The 20,672-nt window shown below is 42.9% G+C and overlaps 4 protein-coding genes across 4 annotated transcripts in view; 1 reads left to right on the top strand and 3 right to left on the bottom strand.

Annotated features, from left to right (window-relative positions):
• Window positions 1-7,301, bottom strand: part of LOC128310463 (RNA-binding protein 24-B-like) — a 48,499-nt gene extending 41,198 nt beyond the window's left edge. Inside the window, exon 1 of the mRNA XM_053047111.1 lies at window positions 7,203-7,301. The gene's annotated coding sequence lies outside the window, so the exon portion shown is untranslated. The remainder of the gene's footprint in view (window positions 1-7,202) is intronic.
• A 1,804-nt stretch (window positions 7,302-9,105) lies between these two features.
• On the bottom strand, window positions 9,106-10,801 carry LOC128297982 (regulator of microtubule dynamics protein 1-like). Its single transcript, XM_053033702.1, has 3 exons — window positions 10,582-10,801; window positions 9,933-10,486; window positions 9,106-9,853 (listed from the first exon to the last, which is right to left on the bottom strand). Exons 1-3 carry the CDS (start codon window positions 10,669-10,671, stop codon window positions 9,796-9,798), a joined length of 702 nt encoding a protein of 233 aa, XP_052889662.1. The 5' UTR covers window positions 10,672-10,801; the 3' UTR covers window positions 9,106-9,795.
• A 1,571-nt stretch (window positions 10,802-12,372) lies between these two features.
• Window positions 12,373-13,976, bottom strand: LOC128297294 (regulator of microtubule dynamics protein 1-like). Its single transcript, XM_053032913.1, has 2 exons — window positions 13,687-13,976; window positions 12,373-13,621 (listed from the first exon to the last, which is right to left on the bottom strand). Exons 1-2 carry the CDS (start codon window positions 13,771-13,773, stop codon window positions 13,019-13,021), a joined length of 690 nt encoding a protein of 229 aa, XP_052888873.1. The 5' UTR covers window positions 13,774-13,976; the 3' UTR covers window positions 12,373-13,018.
• A 1,797-nt stretch (window positions 13,977-15,773) lies between these two features.
• The window catches only part of LOC128297644 (protein king tubby), a 41,287-nt gene continuing 36,388 nt past the window's right edge, over window positions 15,774-20,672 (top strand). Inside the window, exon 1 of the mRNA XM_053033325.1 lies at window positions 15,774-16,788. Within this exon, the coding sequence (XP_052889285.1) occupies window positions 16,699-16,788 (90 nt within the window). The 5' untranslated portion in view covers window positions 15,774-16,698. The remainder of the gene's footprint in view (window positions 16,789-20,672) is intronic.

Genomic DNA, 20,672 nt, shown 5'->3' with positions numbered 1-20,672 from the left:
AAAACACTGGTGACAGCTCCATTATTAATGGAAGAAGTTGTTCCAGCTAATGAAAGAGTTACTGAGATGTTTCGATCGTTTCCAACCATCCCATCATCACCAGATACTTAAAAACAGCAAAAAGTGAGGTTTTAGTTTTGGTGGGATGTTTTCTAGGTTGTGCATTGTGAGCTATTGCGATGGGACGATACCATGATTGCGTCAAGCATCTCATAGAAAGAGCCTGCAATAAACGAAAAGGTCACATCACGAGAATCAAATCCTTCAGGTGAGAAACTCTGGAATTCTCCAACTGTAGTCACAGGAATTGATATCTCGGGCATCTTCTCTTCTTCTTCTTGGCCTGCTCACAGTTGAGCACGTCGTGCTGACATGACCTCGGGCATCAAGAACTATTTATTTAGTCTCCGCCTGTTTATTGAGTTAAAAAGATTACAAAAACACATTTTAAATTGTTACAACTTTCCAGCACATCTAACACCTATTTCATTTGCGGGTAAATCCAGTCTAACTATTGTGTCACACAGGAATGGCGCCGGGCATATAACTCTTGATGGACGTAAATAAAAACTACAAGTGTCCTTCCATCCCTTCAATAAGCATGCATAACGATACAAGCGATTCAAACCTCATGTTGGGTAGCACAGCATTAGCTGAACCTTTTGTAACAAAAAACCAGCATATCATGGATAACACACACTTTAGGACACCGTTCGCCTGCCAGAAACTACACGATCGTACACCGCACATTGCGCACCACACATTACGAGGGCGCCTCTTGCTCCATCCACAAAAGGAATTCGAATCGTACAAACAATAAAGCAATAAACCATTACCAATCACTCCGGTCGCTTGCTACAGGCTGTTTACAACGCGCTATGTGTTACGCGTAGTCCACAAAACAAAGCGGCACGCCTTACTGCCTTCGTAAGGGAAGCCCCCAGAGCCTGCCGCTCATTAGGAGTTTGCTGATATGATGTGATATACGGATTCGGGGATCCGAAAACAGCGCTGGCTTGTTAACCCGGTGTGATGGCACACTTACGATCCAGTTAAGATGTAATCACTCACTAACGCAACCTTGCTCATTGGTACCAACAAACGAAAGAAAAAAACCGCCCCGGGGCGAAGAAGATCATGATCGTACAATGGTCGGTGATGGTGCCATATGGATCGACGCTTCCGAGCACTTAACTTCCCGATGTGAAGTTTATGTGAGTGCGTCGATTTATTATTACAACGCACAGCGGAAAAGGTAAAGCTTCAGCACAACGCCATCAGGGGTGGGGTAAGGGGGAAGGAGGCGGATGGGGGAGGGAGGGAATTGTATTAATTTTCCACCACAACAAATTTCTAAATTTCACCTCTGTCTTCCATTTCGGTCGGTGGAAATTTATAAATCGCGGAGTTTGAACCGATCAAGAGCCATAGCGGCATCACGGTACGATACCCAGGGCTGCCCACGTCAGTCCTCTTTCACCTCTTCCCCCCCCCCCCCCCACCCCCTCCTTCTCCAGACAACTAAAACGCCACATCGAGGGAGGCTCGCGCTAAAACTCGCCCCCGATCGCGACGGTTCAGTGGCACTTCCGTAATGCAGCACCCGGACGTTGACTGATTGACCCGAAACGGAACCCGCTGGAAAACGCGTGTTGGACCGAGTTGAAACAAATGGGGGGAGGGGGGGGGGGGGAGGAAAAAAAGGTTCGCGCAATCGCAAGCACCACCACCAACACCATTCGCCAGTGCCACACGATACACGATCATACGGGGAGGTTTTTTTGTTTCTCGATGCTTGTGCATTGGAAGATCGGGCGTGTGCGCGCGCGCTCGTTCGCGCCCCATCCCTCGGCGTACGGCGTTTGCGTGTGGAGGAAATAACAAACAAACCCAGCAGCAAACAACAACAACAAATCCATACGAAAAAAACCGAATAAAATGCTCTCGATGAGCGCGAGTCAGCCTCGGATGGCTGATTTCGCTCGTACATCCTCCCTCTATTTTTCCCTTTCTGTTTTTTTTTTTTTGGAACCATTTTTCCGTTTTGCCACCCCTTTTACCGAAACAGGCCGAACCCTGGTTCGTTGTTACCGGTATGGTACAAAAAAACACACTATCATAACCATGATGGTATGGTGTGGCCCTGCTGCGCATTATAACGCATCTGCACAGGCTGGCAGGCTGCTGATGTTGTTGTGCCGATGCGTAACACACTAACGGCAAACGCAGGAATCATCGCACCGAACGGATTCCAAAACTCGGTTAGCAATATGATGCACGAACGAAATGTCATTTTCGTAGCAACAACCCAACGCAGCCACAGAAATATCCTTTTTGACCATTAAACACCCCGCAAAATGGGTGACCTCTGCATGCTTCTACCCCCACCTACAGGTAGCTCTTTATCTCATCAAAACAAACTAATTAGCCTGCTGGAGCTGGGCTTACCGCAAGGAAGGAAAACGTTCGAGCTGTTGTCTGTGCCAATTTTCATCGCATTTGCTTTTTTTTTTGTTTTGTTTTCTTGTTTTCCTGCTGCTTGCCAAGCGATCAAGATTTACGATCGGTCGGGCGCTAATTTTCCCACTTTCCTTGTTTGTTTTCGTTTTTGTTTTCTACACACCGTTGTGCCTTTTTTTCTCTGCAGCTTATCAGCACCGAGACTAACTGGATCAGCTCGTGGCAGAATGGAGGACACGGGGATTATCTTTCCAGCTTATTACTTACAAGAGTGGCCTGGTGGCTTTGGAACCAAAGGTACCAACAGCAATAGTTTCACAAAGCATATTTACCTTTTTCGCTTTTTATGAAACTATCGGTAAATGTAGATAATTTTTTAACTATTGCTTGGAAGGTTATTTCATTACTAAGGAAAATAAGAAGGAGGGGGGAGGATATAATTCATAACAGACGAGCAGGTTTTTGCTCTCTTTTCTGTTTCCAGTGTCTAATCTAAAAGTATTTGGAAAAGTATCCAAACAAAACTTAGACGCTTTAACTGAAAATTCCATACAATAGATAGATAAATAACATAACATAATAACATAAGGATAAATTGACTATTCTTGGGATAGATCATACCTTCAACAAGTTTTACTACGAGCGCTTTGACGTTTTGAGGCTTAATAGCTGTCAGTTTCCCATACAAATCTGACATTACGTTAGCCGTTTAGACTAAGTCACAAGTTGAATGTTTTTTAACCTTTTATAAATTATGTTTTAGTAACAAACGCTTCGTGATGAGGTTGTCTAACACCTTAATTGTATGTTGAGGAGAAGAAAACAAAACACAGAAGCTTCTTCAAACAATACATAGGATCAGCATACTCATGAGGTTTATTAAAACAAACCTTTAACATTTAGATAGATTTATTTAAAACAATTATAATTTAGGATCACTCAAATAATCATATTTGCATATTGTTTTGAATAATTTAATTTCATTGTTAAGTTCCGAATTTGCTAAAAATGATACCTTACGTCATTTTTTATGTCAAAATGTCATTTGCGAATCTCTTCAGAATTATATAACCTGATTCCTTAATTATTTGACAGATGCCGTCTTTAAGTACAGGCAGTCCCCGAGATACGCTATTATAGCGGACCGCCATAACCCGGGAAAAATCCGCGTAACTCGAATTTCCGCGTAAGTCGAATCCTGATGCAATTGAGTTTATACTTCAAAGTCACAGAGCCGACTTCTTACTCTGGACTTATTTTTTTCAGCGAATCAGGCGATTTTAATAAAGAATACATTAAAATAAGTTAAAAACAAATGTTTTAAGTGACAAAAATGGTATTTTCGATCAATTTTTCACCATTTTGCTTAAATTTTGTGCTACAAACTAGCTCAGCTGTCAAATTAACAAAAACCGCGAATCTGCGAATCCGCGTATAACAGGAACCGCGTATCTCGGGGACTGCCTGTATAATCTTTCTTTCTTAAAATATAACCTTCCCCAATATTGGACAATCTTAAACATAATAAAACAATTTGTTGGATTGTAAATATATTGAAGAGTGACATAAGCCGCAAACACAAGTCCTACGGCCTGAATATCAGATATTCGGCCAAATACACCAAAGCTCATCGTCTTAATCTTGTTTTCCCCCCTACCAAGACCAGAAATTCTCGAGTGCGTGGCAAAATAAGTTTACGAAGCTAATTATTTGAAAGAACTGGCATAGAATTTGATTAAGTCAAGAAGAAAAACAGAAGTAATATTAAAAGGTTCTTACCAAAGTTCAAATAGCCGCATTGGAAAATGTTACATGAAATATCGAGACATCAAATCCGCCCCTTTGAACCTCTTTTCAATTATTTTATTAACATTTTATACTTGGATCTAGCGTGAATATCTTCATGCACTCCACGTAACCCAGCTCCAAAAAAAAGGAAAGCCATCATAAAGTTAAGATGCAAGTAACCTCAATCCCGTTGATAATGGCAATCCATTCGGCAATAGTCACCGGGCGAGGGAGCAGTAGCATTCGGAAACATTTTCCAACACCTGCACTGGTTTGGGGTTTTTGATAGTATTTTTTTATTATTCATTTTTTTACCAGCAGCCAAATTTTCCATCTTACCACCCAAGACCCCCACACACCCAAAATCAATCCCAATCGAACAGCGCCGTCCATCGCGTATCATTGGAGGAAACCCCCTGAAGGTGTGGAAGAAAAAGGTGGGGTTTGAAAATAATTTGTTAATCACCGCCAGAGAGTCAATAAGTGGGGCCCACAAAGAGCACTGGGTCTCTTCTCCGAACTAGCCACCCAGGGGAAATGGTCCGTTTGCTCCTATTTCCACCACTTGGCTAGCTCTGGCCTTTTTTTTTCTTCCTCCCAAACACTTTACGATCGTAATTTTCCTCCCTTTTTGTGCTCTCTCTCTCTCTCTCTCTCTCTCTCTCTCTTCTCGCAATAACCTCCGTTAGCGGGTTCGTCCATCTGGCCGTTGAGGTATGGCCGGGAGGAGGACAGATGCGCGTGAATCATCACGGGCTTCATGCGTACCAACGCGAAACGCGAAACGCACCACGTGTGTGTACCGTTTGCGTTGCGGGTTTGCCTTGGATCGCCACCGGCATCGGGGAGGCCGCACACAGAAGGCTTTTAGGCTAGCAGCAAACCACCAGCACGGTGCATGGCCGAAAGCAGCGGTTGTTGTTCCCTTTTTTTCTTCTTCTTCTCCAACACCGCGTCTGTCTAACACCAGCCCAGGATCCAGGGGGCCCTCCCGGAGGGGCACTCGGCTTACACGCCGTGTGGAGATGTGTTTCGTTACGAAATCGACCGATAATGACCGAGGGCCCACAGCCTGCTGTAAGAGATTTGTGCCCGGAGCGGTATTATCCGTGCGTGTCTGCGTATTGGTAGCGCACTTTCTTTCGTCTAGTTGCGTCGGGTTTGCGCCTGCCAGAAGAAGAACCCTTTACCCAACACGAATACGCGCCGGTGAACAGATTTCAACAGCGATTCCACACGTTCGATTGCTTCTTCTGAGCCGTTCGATCGTGGCGATAAACGATCAAAACGTTTCCACCCTATTGCTTCGCCCTCACACCGCGAACCGGAGGCCGGCCGCGCACAACGACCGTCAAGATTTTGGCAGGTGCGAGAGGTCAACCGTCGGCAGACTTAATCGAACGGTCCTCTCGAACGGCGTTGAATCAGAAATCTGGCATGTTTCGGTGGAAGATTTCCCCACACGTCATGCTATATAACGGTTTACCATTACGAATCTCTCTATCGCAAATGATTAGCACGGCCAAATGTGGCGTTTGCTGTGAAGCAATCTGTTGGCCTGTAACTGTGAGCTTAAAGTGTCACAATTAAATATTTTGCTTAATGATCATGTTCATCATATTTAGATCACTGTCAATGCCCGGTAGAGAACTCTCCAACAGGAGTTATTATTTAATTTGTCTTAAGAAAAAAACATACATAGTAATAATATGCAGATATGACAGATTATTTTAAGGTATTGGCAATACAGAAAAAATAAATCCCAAGCAAAAATTCCCCTCAAAGCCAACAAAATCTAATGCGAAAGGTTGACAAAATCACATTCACTTATTCGGAATAAAATGCATTATTTCTAGCCTCTAATCAACTCGCCCGTCATAGTGGAATCCCGGTTTTGTCACATCACACCCATCACAACCGGGATATGCATTCGGATCGCGCGGTCTGTGCATTTCATCTCAGTCCCTTTGTCAGACAAAAATGAAATCTTTTCCCCCGGCGTGCTAACAACTACATGCGCACGGTGACGCATGGGGAATCGAAAAAAAACCCCTTGCTTGTGCCATACTTCACAGGATATAATGCAGCCTCTGTCTGCCATTTCCGTGCGCCGTCGAGTGAAGTGAGGGAAATCATGGCATCGACAGCCCCGGGAACGGGATACATACATACACGCGCAATAACCTACAGGACGCACGCTGTACGTTCCCGTGCACCCGGCGTTCTGCGTCGTTCTGTGTTCACCCCTCGCACGGACACGTACATTAACATCGTACACATTGTATTACCACACGGAGGGGTTCCGTTTTTCGGTCCTTTCCGATGCTAGCACGCGTACGGGGACATCGTAGCGAAGCGAACGTTTTGGGACGAATGGCTGAAAGCAGGGAAGTTTACTGTTGTAGTACGTTAAAGGTCGAGCAATGTGATCAGATATTTTACCGTACATGCAATCGCCATTTCTAGATGTTGGTTGTGTTTTTCTTTTCCGGACTTGCCAGAAGATGCAATGGGGTACGAAATATAAAAATGCGATTAACTGTATCCGCCAGCATCTGGCACCGGCTCAATTAGCATGTTGCCTGCGTGCTTTAGACAATTCAAAGCACTCCCGAACACCCAAAAAAACTCCCCGATCGCAACCTTCTGCGGGATCGCCGGGATCGTCCGCGTAAGCGATTTTCCAAACATTCCAGTTATGTCCGGTTCCGGGGAGTTCCAGCCCCGCCAGAACCAGCGGGATGGGGGGGGAGGGCAGTGGGCGCTAATGTCGGTTTTCCAGCTCGGTAAAGCTTCACCGACGCATCCGTACTGGCCAGCAGCGAACAACAACAACGACTACGCTTTTCCATCGGGGCAATTACAGGCGTAGCATTATTATTGTTATTAGCACTGCACAGGTCCGTACACACCGGTGTTGTAGGCGCTTGCTCGTTGGCATGATGGTGCATTACCTGATTTCTTCTGCTGGTTTCTCGAATTCGGGCTCCCTGAAACTGTACGGCTGGATCCGGCTGGATGTGTGTTGCTGCGCCCCCCTTGGCACACGGTAAGCAGCAACCAATTTTCCTCGCTTTTCCCCCGTCTGCGGTGTGACCCCACGAGTGCGTTGGATGATGTTTTCCTTACGTTTTCCTTACGCCAAAGGAACGATCTTAACGATGCCCAGTTCGATCGGGAAGTTGTTCACGCACCAAACCACTCACACATACGCACGCAACGCACACTTTTCGGGACTTTGTATTTCTGTTGTTGACTCTGGGTTTTATCCTCACTTTGGCTTTCCTTTTGGACACTTGAGAAACGCGGATATCACTAAAACTATTGGTTTGGGTTTGAACTGTAAAACAAAAAAAAAGGATGTTTGTTTATGTGTTGTGGCGTAATCGTAATCCTTCAATCGCTGAACTAATGCTAGTAAACGGGTAACTTTGCAAATGGAGCCGTGATATGAATTTGTTCCTTCCTTTCTTCACACATCACCTTCAATATTACCACATACAAGAAAAAATAAACTAATTCATGCAACAACCACTTAAGCATAGATTCCTTTTCTGTGATAAGATAAAGATAAGCTTTATAACAACAATGTTTTTGATCAATCCCGTTAGCATCGGTTCGCGAAACTAATTACCCCAGATGAACGATTTTGTTGAACTCCGGTTGTTGCCGTTAACTTGCCACTCTCAAACAAAGCGCAATAATTTTTCTTCCAAAAAATTCAGCTAGCTTACAAAGACGCACAACGTGATTTCGACACGTGATTTAGGTGATTAATTGAAACTATCTCACACAGCCCCACAATTCCGTACTAGCCACACGGCCGCGCGGTCGACTTGTTGACACGGAAAATGCACGGAAAATTGGACAATATCTGCGCCGCTGGCCGCGCAAGGACGCCGGAACTGGCACAGTTAATACGTGAAATGGCTTGAATTGTCTCGCCTGTTTACCGTAGCAGAAAAAAAACTCCAAATAGATTGCACGTTTGCAAATGACGCGTTTCCAGGAGCAGCGGAAAATACAACTTACACCGCGGAGCGTTGGATTGAAACTGCCGCGGAATCATCGCGGCGCTGCCGCTCGGATGGACAAAAAAGCCGAACGGCAGCCGAAGTTGGCACGAACCAGTTTGGCTCATTTTCGGCTCTTTTTTGCGCTCAACAGCAGGATTGTTGAGCTCATCGAGGGGGTGTGAAAGGAAGAAACCGCAAGTGGAAAAAGGAACGGAAGCCGGCCCGTTTTTGTTAAAAAAAACACATCGTGAAGACCATTTCCATAGCACGTTTAACCACAGTCTAATATAAAAACATGTAGCGCCACCTAGCGACTATTAAGGACAGCAACGCGAAACATTTCAACCGATTATTTCATTTCAATAGCGTTCCACAGTTAGCAGTGGAACGCACACAAACGCACGAAAATTCGGATTTTCGTCCTTGGTCCTTAGACTACTTCCTAAACGCAAGAAAATGTAGCCCAAACGCACGAAGATATAGATTTTGGACCTTATTGAAGACCATTTTGGTGGTGGTGCTAGTGTGGTGTTGATATCTCTCTCTTCCGTACTGTTTTGTCTTGCAGGAGAATGTCATGTGCATTACTCTATTCTATATGAGTGTGAGAGTTCACGTCCAAACGTCGATCAAAGTCCAAGTGGTAAAAGTTGGTGAAAGACACGTGTTGCGACAAGCAACAGCGTTCTTTCAAATTACGTAAAAACACTAATGCACAAACATAATAAAACACACAAACAGGACTTATTTTAGCACACTTTATTGGTGCAGCTAAAAAATCACGTCCTCGTTCGCCGGGTTAGCTTATTAGAGTGCCTTTCTCCAGGTCGCTGATCCTGTAAGTTCGGGCGTGCTCGGCTCGATCGGTTTTTTCCGCTCGAATGTGGCGCCCTCTACAGCCAAACCGTTGAAACCAGTTGTCGCATTCAAATCGACCGTTGAAAAATATTGTACCCAGCAACCAGGAAGGGCCAATAAAAATAGGATCGAACTTAACACTTTCAGCGCAGCGTCATCCAAATTTGATACCGCCTGGCCGTATCACCCAACAATGGGTGATGTGCTATACAAAAATCCAAGTAAGCTTATACTTAGATTGTGCGAACATCCCATCAGTTATCAGCACCATGCCAATTTAATTGAGAACTAATCACTAAACCCGCATTGCCGAACCGTGCACCAAAAGGAAACATATTTTAACGATCTGTGTGGCGAACTTCTACCGGAATTGATCGCAGTGTATTGCAGAAAGGTGCCGTTCCGTGTGTTTTGTTAACGATTACACTATCGCACGATGGTCACCTTTTGTGTTTTATTTCTTATCTTCCATCGACTAACCACAAGACAGAATATGTTTTCACGTACACACCACTGTCCAATACATCTGGTTTCAGCTGCTTTGCATTGCGTACCGAAGCGATAAGACGCCAGACAACGAATGCGAATAGATTGGGCTGTGGGTTCGGTTGGTATTATGTGTATTGCGAGTAAAGAGAGAAATTACATTGTTGAGATTTGTTTCCGATGTCAGCTAGAGCTTCCTAAGCAGTGCTTTCGCTTCTCTTTGGGCTTCCCGATCGTCGGCCGTACTGCAATGGGGAGATTTTTTCGTTAGTGAAACGCTTCCAATGCATCATCATGCTGTCATCTCCCGCCACGAAAACTTACCGTGGTTCAGATTGATTTGCAGCTAGTTCTAAACAAGGGCGCGCCTTTTCCGGTTCCTTCAGCTCGATGTACGTCTCGCCTATCATCAGATGGTTTAAGGGGAAAAAGTTCGGCTGCGTGTTTTCAGCACGCACAAAATACTCTAGCGCATCCGCGTACGTCGCATCCGGTATGTCGTTTGTAAAAGTGTGGATCATCTTCTTCTGAAACCAGGCCAATCCGGCCAGCTTGTGATAGAACCGACCCAGCACAAACCACGCAAACGGATCACCTTCGTCCAGCTCGGTTGCCTGCCGCAGATGGCGCAATATCGTGCTCAGCTGCAGGACCCGCTCCTTCAGCCCCTCGATGCCGGACTTTTCCGCGAGAAAGATTGCGTAGTACTTGTGGGCGGCAGCCGTGTCTGGTTGCAGGGCAAGTGCTTGCTTAGCATAGCCAAACCCTTCGTATATGAACGCTTCCAGCTCTTTGGATTTCTTCTCATCCACGGCAAGCTCACGCGTTATCGAGTAGATCACGCGGCACAGTCGCCACAGGGTGGCGTATCCCGCATCCTTGAAACAGGCGGAAGAACCATGTTTTCAAGTTTAATTAAATCACCACACTAACGGTACCCCACGCCACTAGCCAGCTTGTCCAATGGTCTCACCTTACTGTGCTTCCTGCTCAGCAGATCGTACGACTCGCGAAACTTGCAGTCCGCGAACAGCTGATCGGCTTCCTCGAAGCTATCCGCCATGCTGCCGGTTGGAATGGTTCAGCGCAACTGCCGACCTCCAACGCTGCAGAACCAGTTTCACCACATGGGCCTTGTATTGCGTGACTCCCTCCACAATACACAAAAATTCGCTTCCATGTGCCACGCGAGACGATTCACTTGAATAAACACACACACTCACACACACAGCAGATCTCATCTGCTCTCGTCGATCACTGCCTAGCCCTTATCACCGGTTTTGTGCGAACATTTCCGTCAACGTCGGCGCGCATCGTTCCCACCGGTTTGGGGTCACATTTTGCGTTCTCATTAAATGACTAAGCGAGTACGTCGGACAAGCTGACTTCCGACAAACGAGCAAAATGACACGCCGCCGTTGCAGCACGTGAGTCACACAATGCATTAGACGTAGCGGAAAATGTGCAACAGATGCTGCTGTCGGACCGTTTTGTTTACTGCTTATCTATCGCGATAACATATGTACATTAACATCTACGCTGCGGTAGGATATTTCGTTCCATTTTGAGTACTTCCCCACGTAAAGATGCGCTTTTGATTCGCATTGTGTTTAAAACGACCTTTAACCTCGACCAGAAAGAGATTTCATTTGGCATCTGTAGCGCTGTTCCCATACAGTCCAGAAACACAACCTTAAAACAACCAGTTTTTCGACTACAAAACAAGTTAGAAGAATGTGTGAAAATAATTTACTTCTTCAAATATGTTACTCGTTAAATCGTCTAAATTAATGATGTAATAATAGTTTCAATAATTTGATCTAACGTCTGGTAATACCCGCCATACCAATAGTGAGGTTCCGATACAAAATATTTGTGTATTTTGATTTTTGATAATTCATGAATCCACTTCTATTTTGAAGCCGAATCCGAAGTTGACCTTTATCTATAATTTTTTGATAAATTTCTTCCAAAAGAGCATTGATTTTTGGATAGTCTTATAATTTTCGTTAGACAATTTTAACAGTTTTCTGCTGTTTACAACTGATTTTTCAGTAGTTTTTTAATACTTCTTCCAAAGTTTTTGCGCAGATCCCTCTGCAGGGTTTCTTTAATTAGAAGAGAGAAAATTTCAAGTTTTCCCCTTTTAAATTTTCTATTTCTCCACACTTGAAAATTGGTTTACTTTCCATCAGCTGATACGAGTAGTTTGGAAATACGAAGTTTTCATTGCCAAATTAACTTGAGATCAAGTTGGTTTGACAACTATTTCGACAAGTCGGAAACGTTTACTTACTTCTTGTAACCGTCCGAGATGACTCCGGAAAGTGACGGAATATGGAATAAATTGCATCTCAGTTATCCAATTTTATCCATTTAAATAAGAGATACATGTTCTATTATGTGTTGTATTTTACTACAATTACCGTAAATGCTGCAATAATTAATCGTAAAACAGTACGTAAAATATATTCAAAGTCCGTTTTTAATGCAGTTACACCCTGTTTCAATGCATGAGTACCGCTTATAACCCGCTTGGGCACTGTACAAACACAACCATCTTCAAAAATGTTTATATTTAACAATGAGAAAAAAATCTACTTTTCTCAAGTTTTTTTTATATCTTTTACAACTTAGCACAGCATCTTTGTTAACTTACCCATCAATTTTGTATTTTGCTCTCATAAAACCTAATAGTCTTACAATTATGTCACGGACTGTATTACGCTAAAGGGGCACAACGATAAGAAGTTGATAGGGGGTTTGCATGATTTTAAAATCATCTTTGTCGCTCATGCAACCGATAAGCAACCCTCCGATAAGACCGGGTCAAAGATGTATTGTTGTGACTCCAAGTAGCAAATCCAAACGGCGGAGCTATTACCCCGCTAGCAATAGAGACTTCAATTTAGCAAAAAAAAATAGAGAAGATTAATTGAAAACCTGCACGTAGTTACATCACGGCACGAATTGATTACTTGCATCCATCCCTATTATTAACACGGAACGTTAACTTGACGTCAGTTTCTTTAAGCTTTCCATTTAGAATACAATGCGTTGCGATTGATAGTTTGTTTCACATGCTATGATTTATTTTATCCCCCCAAAGTAAAACGGTTTAATTTAAACAATTACATTTATACACTTCTTGCCGATAACTTTAGCGCGTGATCGATTTCCAAAATAGTTAAAAAGGAAAACCCAAATATCCGGTTACACGCAACACTTAACATTACCTTGTCGCATTAAAATTCATTTCTAAGTCGTACTCAACAGTCGTCCCCTTTGCAACGGGTTTAGCGGGGGTGGCACGTGCGGCGAAACGGATGGTGGTAACGCGAGCCTCCACCGTACACGCCACTAGGCAGCGGGAAATTTCCTTACCGCACTTTTTTTTTGTTCTCCCGCCCCTACAGTTTCTTCAACAGTTCGGTGGCCTCTTCGCGGCAGATCCGGTCGTCCTCGCAGCGCACATCGACGGCAGCGCCACGCTCAAGCCACACCTTCGCCTCGGCCGGTTGCTTCAACGCCAGATGGCACTTGCCAAGGTACAGCCAATTCAACGCGTAAAAGTTTGGCTTGATGTTTTCGGCCTTGGTGAAACAATCCAGCGCATCCTCGTACGAGGCGGTCGGTGGGTTTGGCGCGAGCGAATTTATCAACTTGCGCGTGATCCAATTCACCTCGGACAGTTTGTAGTTGAACTGTCCCAGCATATGCCAAATGCCGGAATCGTCCGTCCCGTTCAAGCTAACGGCACGCTGGAAGTGTTTCTGCACATTTTCCAGCTGCTTGATGCGCTCCGTCACACCGTCCAGGGTTGCTTTCTCCGCCAGTATGGCACCGTACCACTTGTTCGCACCGAAGTTATCCCCATCCGTCTCCAGGGCGGCCGACACATGGTCGAACGCTTGGCGGCAAAGCGTCTCCTGCTCGTCCTTCACGGTGGACTGTTTCGATAGGAAAAACACAGTCCTCGCCAGACGCCACTTCACTTCACAGCTGTCCTGGTCCTGCCGATTTTAGCAATTCATTCAAAACACCTTCCACTGGCTCGGGTCACCATTGCTTTACTTACCGTTAGCTTCTGGATCATGTCCAGCGCTTCCTGGTACTCGCAGTTATCAGACATCTCGTCTATCAGCTTCAGCTCTTCCGCGGACATGGCGACCAAATTTACAAATATCGATTGTTTACGAGCGGGCGCACGAATAAAGGGCAACGGTGCCACTGCTGGTCGATTCCGTACCGTGCACCGAAAAGTCAAACCGTCACGTCAGAACGGGAGACCGTTGGTAAGTAAAACGGCGATGCGTAAAAGTCGCGCCAGTCCCACCAAATCGCCAGTCACAGTTACAATCGGTTCGAAAAATGTGCCACCTTCGTGCCACTTAGCAGGTCTGTCGTGCAGTGGCTAATCACAAACACACTGCAAAACCCAGGCAGGGTGCGAGCACGAACGAACGAACGAACGGAACCAGTACAAAGGAAACGGCTCGACAAATATGGTGCTGAGCTGTAGCTGGGGGGAAGGCAGCTCGCTTTATCAGAAAACACCGGCAGAATCGTCATCACCGTATCGGTAGCGTTTTAGTTTGCGTGAAGTTCTACGATTTCGCTGCCAGTTGAGGCGCAACTCGTAGTGGAGTGCAACTCTGCTGCGGGCTGGTTGCATTGCTGGAACACACGTTGGCAACGATGAATATGCAACGATTTTGAATTTTGAAACCAACTATGCTTTTCTGGCTGGAAAGTGTGGCCGAAACTAAGTTATGTAATTTTTTTTAACTCTATCCATTATCTAGAACATGCTGTTTAATGACAAATTTAAATGTATGGTTCGACTGATACGTTCTCTTGGATATTTGAACATTTATTATGTTCAATCAGCATGGTCGCAAAGGGATGTAGAAGTTTTGTGATGAATGAACTACGTAAATATTTGGTATTGTTGATTGCGTGGTACCCCTGATGACTGTGGACGAACCACTGTGCGTCACATGTTTGATTTTGAAAATTACAAATATTTTGCCAGTTTTTTTAGGCCAGTTGTGGGATTCGCTCATTCTGGCAAAATTTGTTAATTGCATTTCTGGACCTTGTTCTGGTGGTTTGATTGTAACCATAAAGTTTAAAGTAAAAAGGTGAAGATTCAATTGGAGGAAGATTCTGTGGAGGAATTTAACTGTCGGTGGGAAATTTCATAATGTTCTCCTATTCACAACCCCATCAGCAACATCTTTCTAGAGATTTAAAACGATGTTAATGTATTAGGGCAGAAATAACAAAATTTTGCTCAAAGCTTTTTAAGTGCTTTTTAGCAGTTAAAAGACTTTTGATGCTGTTTAAAAAAATGGGGTTTCTAGAGAATTTGAACAATCTAGAGATGAAAAAAAGATTGTTTTAGTAACTACAAATAGTAATTGAGTGGGTATCGCTTATAAAGATTGATTTGAGATTGGCAAAGTTTCTATACTTGAAACATTATACAGGCAGTCCCCGAGATACGCGGTTCTTGTAATACACGGATCCGGAGGTACGCGGTTTTTGGAAATTCGATAGCTGAGCTAGTTTATAGTGCAAAATCTTAGCAAAAGGGAAGAAAAATTAGTCGAAAATACCTGGTTTTGTAGTATAAAACATTTCTTTCTAACTTATTTTAATGTAACGCTTCTACAAATCACCTTATTTGGTGAATAAATTAAGTGTATAGAAGGAAGTCGACTCTGTGACTTTGAAGTATAAACGAAATTGTACCAGGATTCGACTTACGCGGATTTTTCCCGGGACCGCTATAATAACGTATCTCTGGAACTGCCTGTAATTTATTTTATATTTTATTTCAAGAAGAATATACCAACCATATTGATGTTTATTCGTGTTTATTTATTTAACTCATTTATTTATTTCTTCAATTTTACGTTTTTCCTCAATTTTGTATTTTCTCGACAACAAATAGCTCAACTTTCGAACCAAAAGAAATGATACGGATTTTGCCATAACACGGACTACGAGCCCTGCAATGCTTTATGGCATTTGTTATGGCGCAAGCACGCGCACACCACTACATCGACCGCACAGCTGTCAAAACGGGCTTCATACGAGACCTGGCCGTAAACTGACTTGGACAGTTACCGTTATTTTCATAACGTTCGCGTCCAGGGAAAGAAGCAAACCGCGCATTCGTCTGTTGTGTATGTTGTGCATCGCTGCCCGTACGCAATCGAAGGAAAAAATTGACATTCCCATCATCCCGTTGCAGTCCTGCCATTACCCGTGCGCGTGCAGGTGTGTTTGTGGATCGTTCTGTGTGTGTATGTGCGCGAGCTGTTTGTTGGCCCGTCCAGGTGTTGGTGTTCTGTTTGTGCCCAGGATAACGTAAGGGTGATACGGCCAAAAGTCCTTCCGCGCTCGGTAGCAAAAGTTCCAACGATAGTGGCAAAGTGGTACGGCTAATGTTTCTTTCCCAACCAGCGTCCACGTATTGGTCGATATCGATAAAATAATTTCGGATTCGTATGACATCACAACGGCTGTGCCTTTGGTGGTGGTAGTACTTGTTGTTGTTGTTGCTCCGCAAACAGCGACCGAACGCATCGGATTTCGATTGCAACGGTCGTCGCATCGTGGGCAATCGCGGCCGTATCGTCATCATCAGTCTCATCAATGTAATCTGCGTTTCTATCGGCAATGCTTCGATAATTGTATCACCCAACGGTTTTTAGATATTGGCGACTGTTACTTGTGCTAACAAACGGCACACGGTTAGTTTTTGTTTTGGTTTGCACCGATTGCTCAACCAAGCAACCTTGGCGCTGCACCCAACGATGCTATGGTGTTGTGTGCCTTGCGGAATCGAAGCGTTCGTACCGTGCGGCAGTGTGTGAGTGTGGTGGGGTGTTTTAAAATTGCGTCAACGAAGTCAAACGCCCGCGATTACCCTCCGGCCACGCATCCTTGACAACGCCGTTCCGTGGTTCCGTTTTGTTGACGACCAGAGGGTGAGCTTCGTCGATGTTGATGTGCGTGTACAAGGTGTGAATGAAGTGGCCACCACGACGAGAACCCCGCGAGAGAACGACGCCGCGAAATGAGTGCAATCAATAATACCAGCAGTACCAGCGGTGGTGCCAACAACAACAACAATGCCAGCAGCCGGCACCAGAAGCTGGAACAGCAGGTAAGATGAAGAACCAGCACAAGAGGAACAGCGAATTTAAGCATACTTCTTCGCACGTATGTTCGGTGGGATGGAGGCTGGAAGAAAAGTTCAATCGAAAGGTCAAAACAGTTCGTGCGGGTTCTTGCGGATGGGTAACGTCCAGCAAACACAAACACCATCATAGTTTGCCATGACAGCTGTTTTGTTTGGGTTTTGTTATTCCTATAGTGCGTTTTATTGTTTCCGAGTGGGAGGGGGTTGAATTAATAGGGCAAATGGGAAGGAACCGCCTTTTATTGTCCCTCGATTGTGCGGGGATTGTTATAATGCATTTTATCGACATCAAAACGTTATGCTGTACGTAGTTTAGGTACGACCGTCAACTAATGATGAGTTTCAAACGAGCGGTGCAAACTATTCAAAACAAACAGCAGCTAAAAAGTAATGAAAAAATACTGTTGAATTTGCAATGAAACCTCCAGAACATTCCAAAATCAACGTGCTGGAAAGCTGCGGAAAATTTATAAGAAATCCGCTGGAACATTCCTTAGAAAACGGATGGAAAATCAATGGAAAATTGAGAAAAAAAACTTATAAAACTCTCACTTAAAAAAAAGGGAATGAAGTTGAAAACTTACGAGTGGAAAACTTCAGATTCAAAGAAACAAAACGATAGAAAATTTAATGACAAAGCGCAGAAAACTATGAAAATTCTTTCATGGTCATTAAAAGAGTATCAAAATAGGAAAATAGTAGTAGAACTCGAAGAAAATTTCAAGAAAAACTTATACATATGTGACACATATGTACAGTACAGTCACTGACTTGATGCATTGTGTCTGTGTGAACTGAAACCCACTGACTGCACAAACTACCATTAAAAAAACAGTGGAAAATACAAGAATTTGCTTGCGACTTTGCAAAAATCTCCATCAAATTTGAGGAAATCACACAACATTGCCTCAATACCAATATAGAAATATGGGAATTTTCTATGTAAATTATGAAAAATTTAGAAACAAAACACTCAAAAACTTGTGGATAACTCGTTGGAAAAGTGTTTTTCTTTTAATTCTGGATTTTTTAAAAAGAAAAATGTGACTTTTCGGTTCTGAAGTCGCCCATTCCTACCTGAATGGGAGTGCCAGAAATATCAAGCCAAATTTATTTTCGAGCCAAGCCCTCTTTACGTTAGCTGCAGACATTAAAAGCACTAAAAAATTGCCAAATTGTTGCTCTTTTGTCGGAAACTGTCGTAAATCTTCGCCTTTACGTGGGAAGAGTTTAGCACGGTGTAGATTTTAAACGTTGTTGTGTTCTATTGTCCCAGTATTGTTGCGCATTTTGTTTGACTTGTGAACGTATTTTCGGGAAAAATGATTGTTTTGAATTTCGCCAAGAGAAAGCATAGATTTAAGCTTAGCGACCATTTAGGTCATTAAAATTTGATTAGGTATTTTGGGTTTTTTTTTGATCACGTAAACTTGCTTTCACTATTAAACACTTAAAACCTTAACAACATAACACCAATAGAAATTTCATAGTAGTCAAAATTGCAATTCTTCATGTTAGTAAACATGGACAGTTATGATATTTGCGTTGGTACTGATTAGCTGTTTTACTATCCGTTTGCTTGATAAATAGGCCAACTTTGGTTACCTCATCGCAAAACGAATGGTGCAGATGAAGTTGCAAATAACGATGCGTAGATAAGTCCGTTCTGGGAACAGTGCGCACAGATAGCTTAAACGGTTGCATGTTTTTACTGTTTGTTCTGAGCTTTACGGTAGAGAAGCGGGTATTAGCGCGTTTGTACTTTTATTATATTGAATGTTGTTCTACTGCAAACGCTGGAATTCTGAAATCGGAATAAGTAATTAGTTTAAGTTCCAAAAGTAAATCTTCACGATCATAAACTAGGAGATAATGCCAACCAAACTCAATGGATATGTGATAATGTTCTCGAAATTGTATCCATGTCTGTTTCTTTTTTTTATGCTTATCTATTACTTTTTAGAATAACGAACCTTTTTTCCCATTCACATCAGTAGGCGTTTTATTACATCCTGGTTTGCAAATACCCGTATCAACAGCCTTTGTTTGTACTGCGACCCACAACGATGGCACCCCGCTGCGATGTGTGCGTTTATTGTGATTAGCTGTTTACTTTGCGTTTTCTCGGTAGAAAAGGCTAATTTGGTACCACACCGCGAAACGAACGCGTAGATAAGTCAGTTCTGAAAACATTACGCAAAGCTAGTTAAAACGTTTCAATTTCTATTTTAGTTTAAAATCGTTTTATTTAAGTATGTATTATGCCTCTTAAAATATAACCACAGAAAAATTTACCTTTTTATGTTTTCTTCTCCTTACGTCTGGATAATGCAAGGAAAACTAATTTTTTATTTATTTAGTACAATAAATGATTGTTGTACTGGTAAGTTGAATTATAGAATCAGCTTTTTCATTAAAAAAATGCTGATGAATTTCAAAACAGATAGGCAAAGCCTACTTTCTATTGGGTGTACAAGTAAGTTTTCAGGGTTTTTTTTCTTGTTCCCAAAATTTGAGACTGTGTTAAGTGAGCAATTGAAAGAAAACACTCATGAAAATTATCAATCAAAAATTGTAACTTTTACCTTAACCTCACGATCTCACGAGTTTACGATTACCTAAATCAGTGGTCGGCACACCTCGCGAATCACGAATGGGGCACACGAGTGGTCACGAATAGAGAACAAATAATAGAAACAATTTTGAGGCGCCGGGCCAGACACTCTAAACAAGGTCTTAAACACATGTTGTGTTTTATATTATTTTGTTGCTTTTAATTCCAGTGTTAGCTGACTCAATTGACTTGAAATCGTTGACAAAACTTTGCCATCCTCAAATCCTATCACATGGTATCGATAAATGGTTATTACCGCGAGCGTTCTCTTTAGTGATCAAGAATTAATTTGTTGGCGTAAGATGACCAAAGAAAGTTCTTGAGAGAGATCTTGTGTTGTTTGTAAGTTCTATCAAAATATTCTATCCGACCGAATTTGACACACGCGCAGCACTTTGCCGACTCCTGTCCTAAGCCAAAAAGAAAATTATTCCAACAAGATCGTGCTGTATCGTTTGCATCCAGTGATGGTTGAATGTTTTCAATGCTGAACTGTAAATGTTGGATGAGACAGTGTTTCGCATCGTAAATTGTACAAATTCCTCACCGAGATTTTAACCGCTTGAAGGTAGTTCATAATATTTGAGACACCATTCGGATGATATTCTCAATAAGCAAATAAACCAATTCCTCGTCTCCAATATTGTTCAATTTTCTTTACGTCAAATTCTAAACGAGAAATTCGCCACTTTTTAATCATTGGAACCACTCAGGACGCGCCGTTTGACCAATAGATTTTACTCCATAAGTTTTCTTGAACAAGCAATGGAGAATATATTTCTTTGTAAACAATTATATTCGTATATCGAATATCGAAAAGGTTTCGCATTACACAAATTGATATCACGTTACAGTGTAGAATTCAATTGTTGCGTAAACAGCATTTGCTTGGATAGCCAACACACAACCTTGTCGCCATGATCAGTTGTTTACCTTTCGTTTTCTTGATAAATATGCCTAACTTTTTGTTACCACATCGCAAAACAAATAAAGCGCATGAATTTGCGACTAACGATGCGTAGATAAGTCCGTTCTAGACACAGTGCGCAGATGCAGTTTAAACGTTTGCGTGCTTGTTTAACACCTTCGTTTTAATTATGCTCTGATAATTCATAACAAATATTGGTTATCAAAATTCATTTAATGAATGTTTTAAATCGCACAAGCAAATCCCTACTGTTTCAACAACGAAATATTAGGTTTCGTCTTCTATCTCTATGTATAATGCTTCGTT

Source organism: Anopheles moucheti, chromosome 2 (assembly GCF_943734755.1).
Source record: "Anopheles moucheti chromosome 2, idAnoMoucSN_F20_07, whole genome shotgun sequence".
Lineage (NCBI taxonomy): Eukaryota > Metazoa > Arthropoda > Insecta > Diptera > Culicidae > Anopheles > Anopheles moucheti.
Note: the sequence above shows the minus strand (reverse complement) of the source record. Positions and strands in the feature narration are given on the sequence as shown.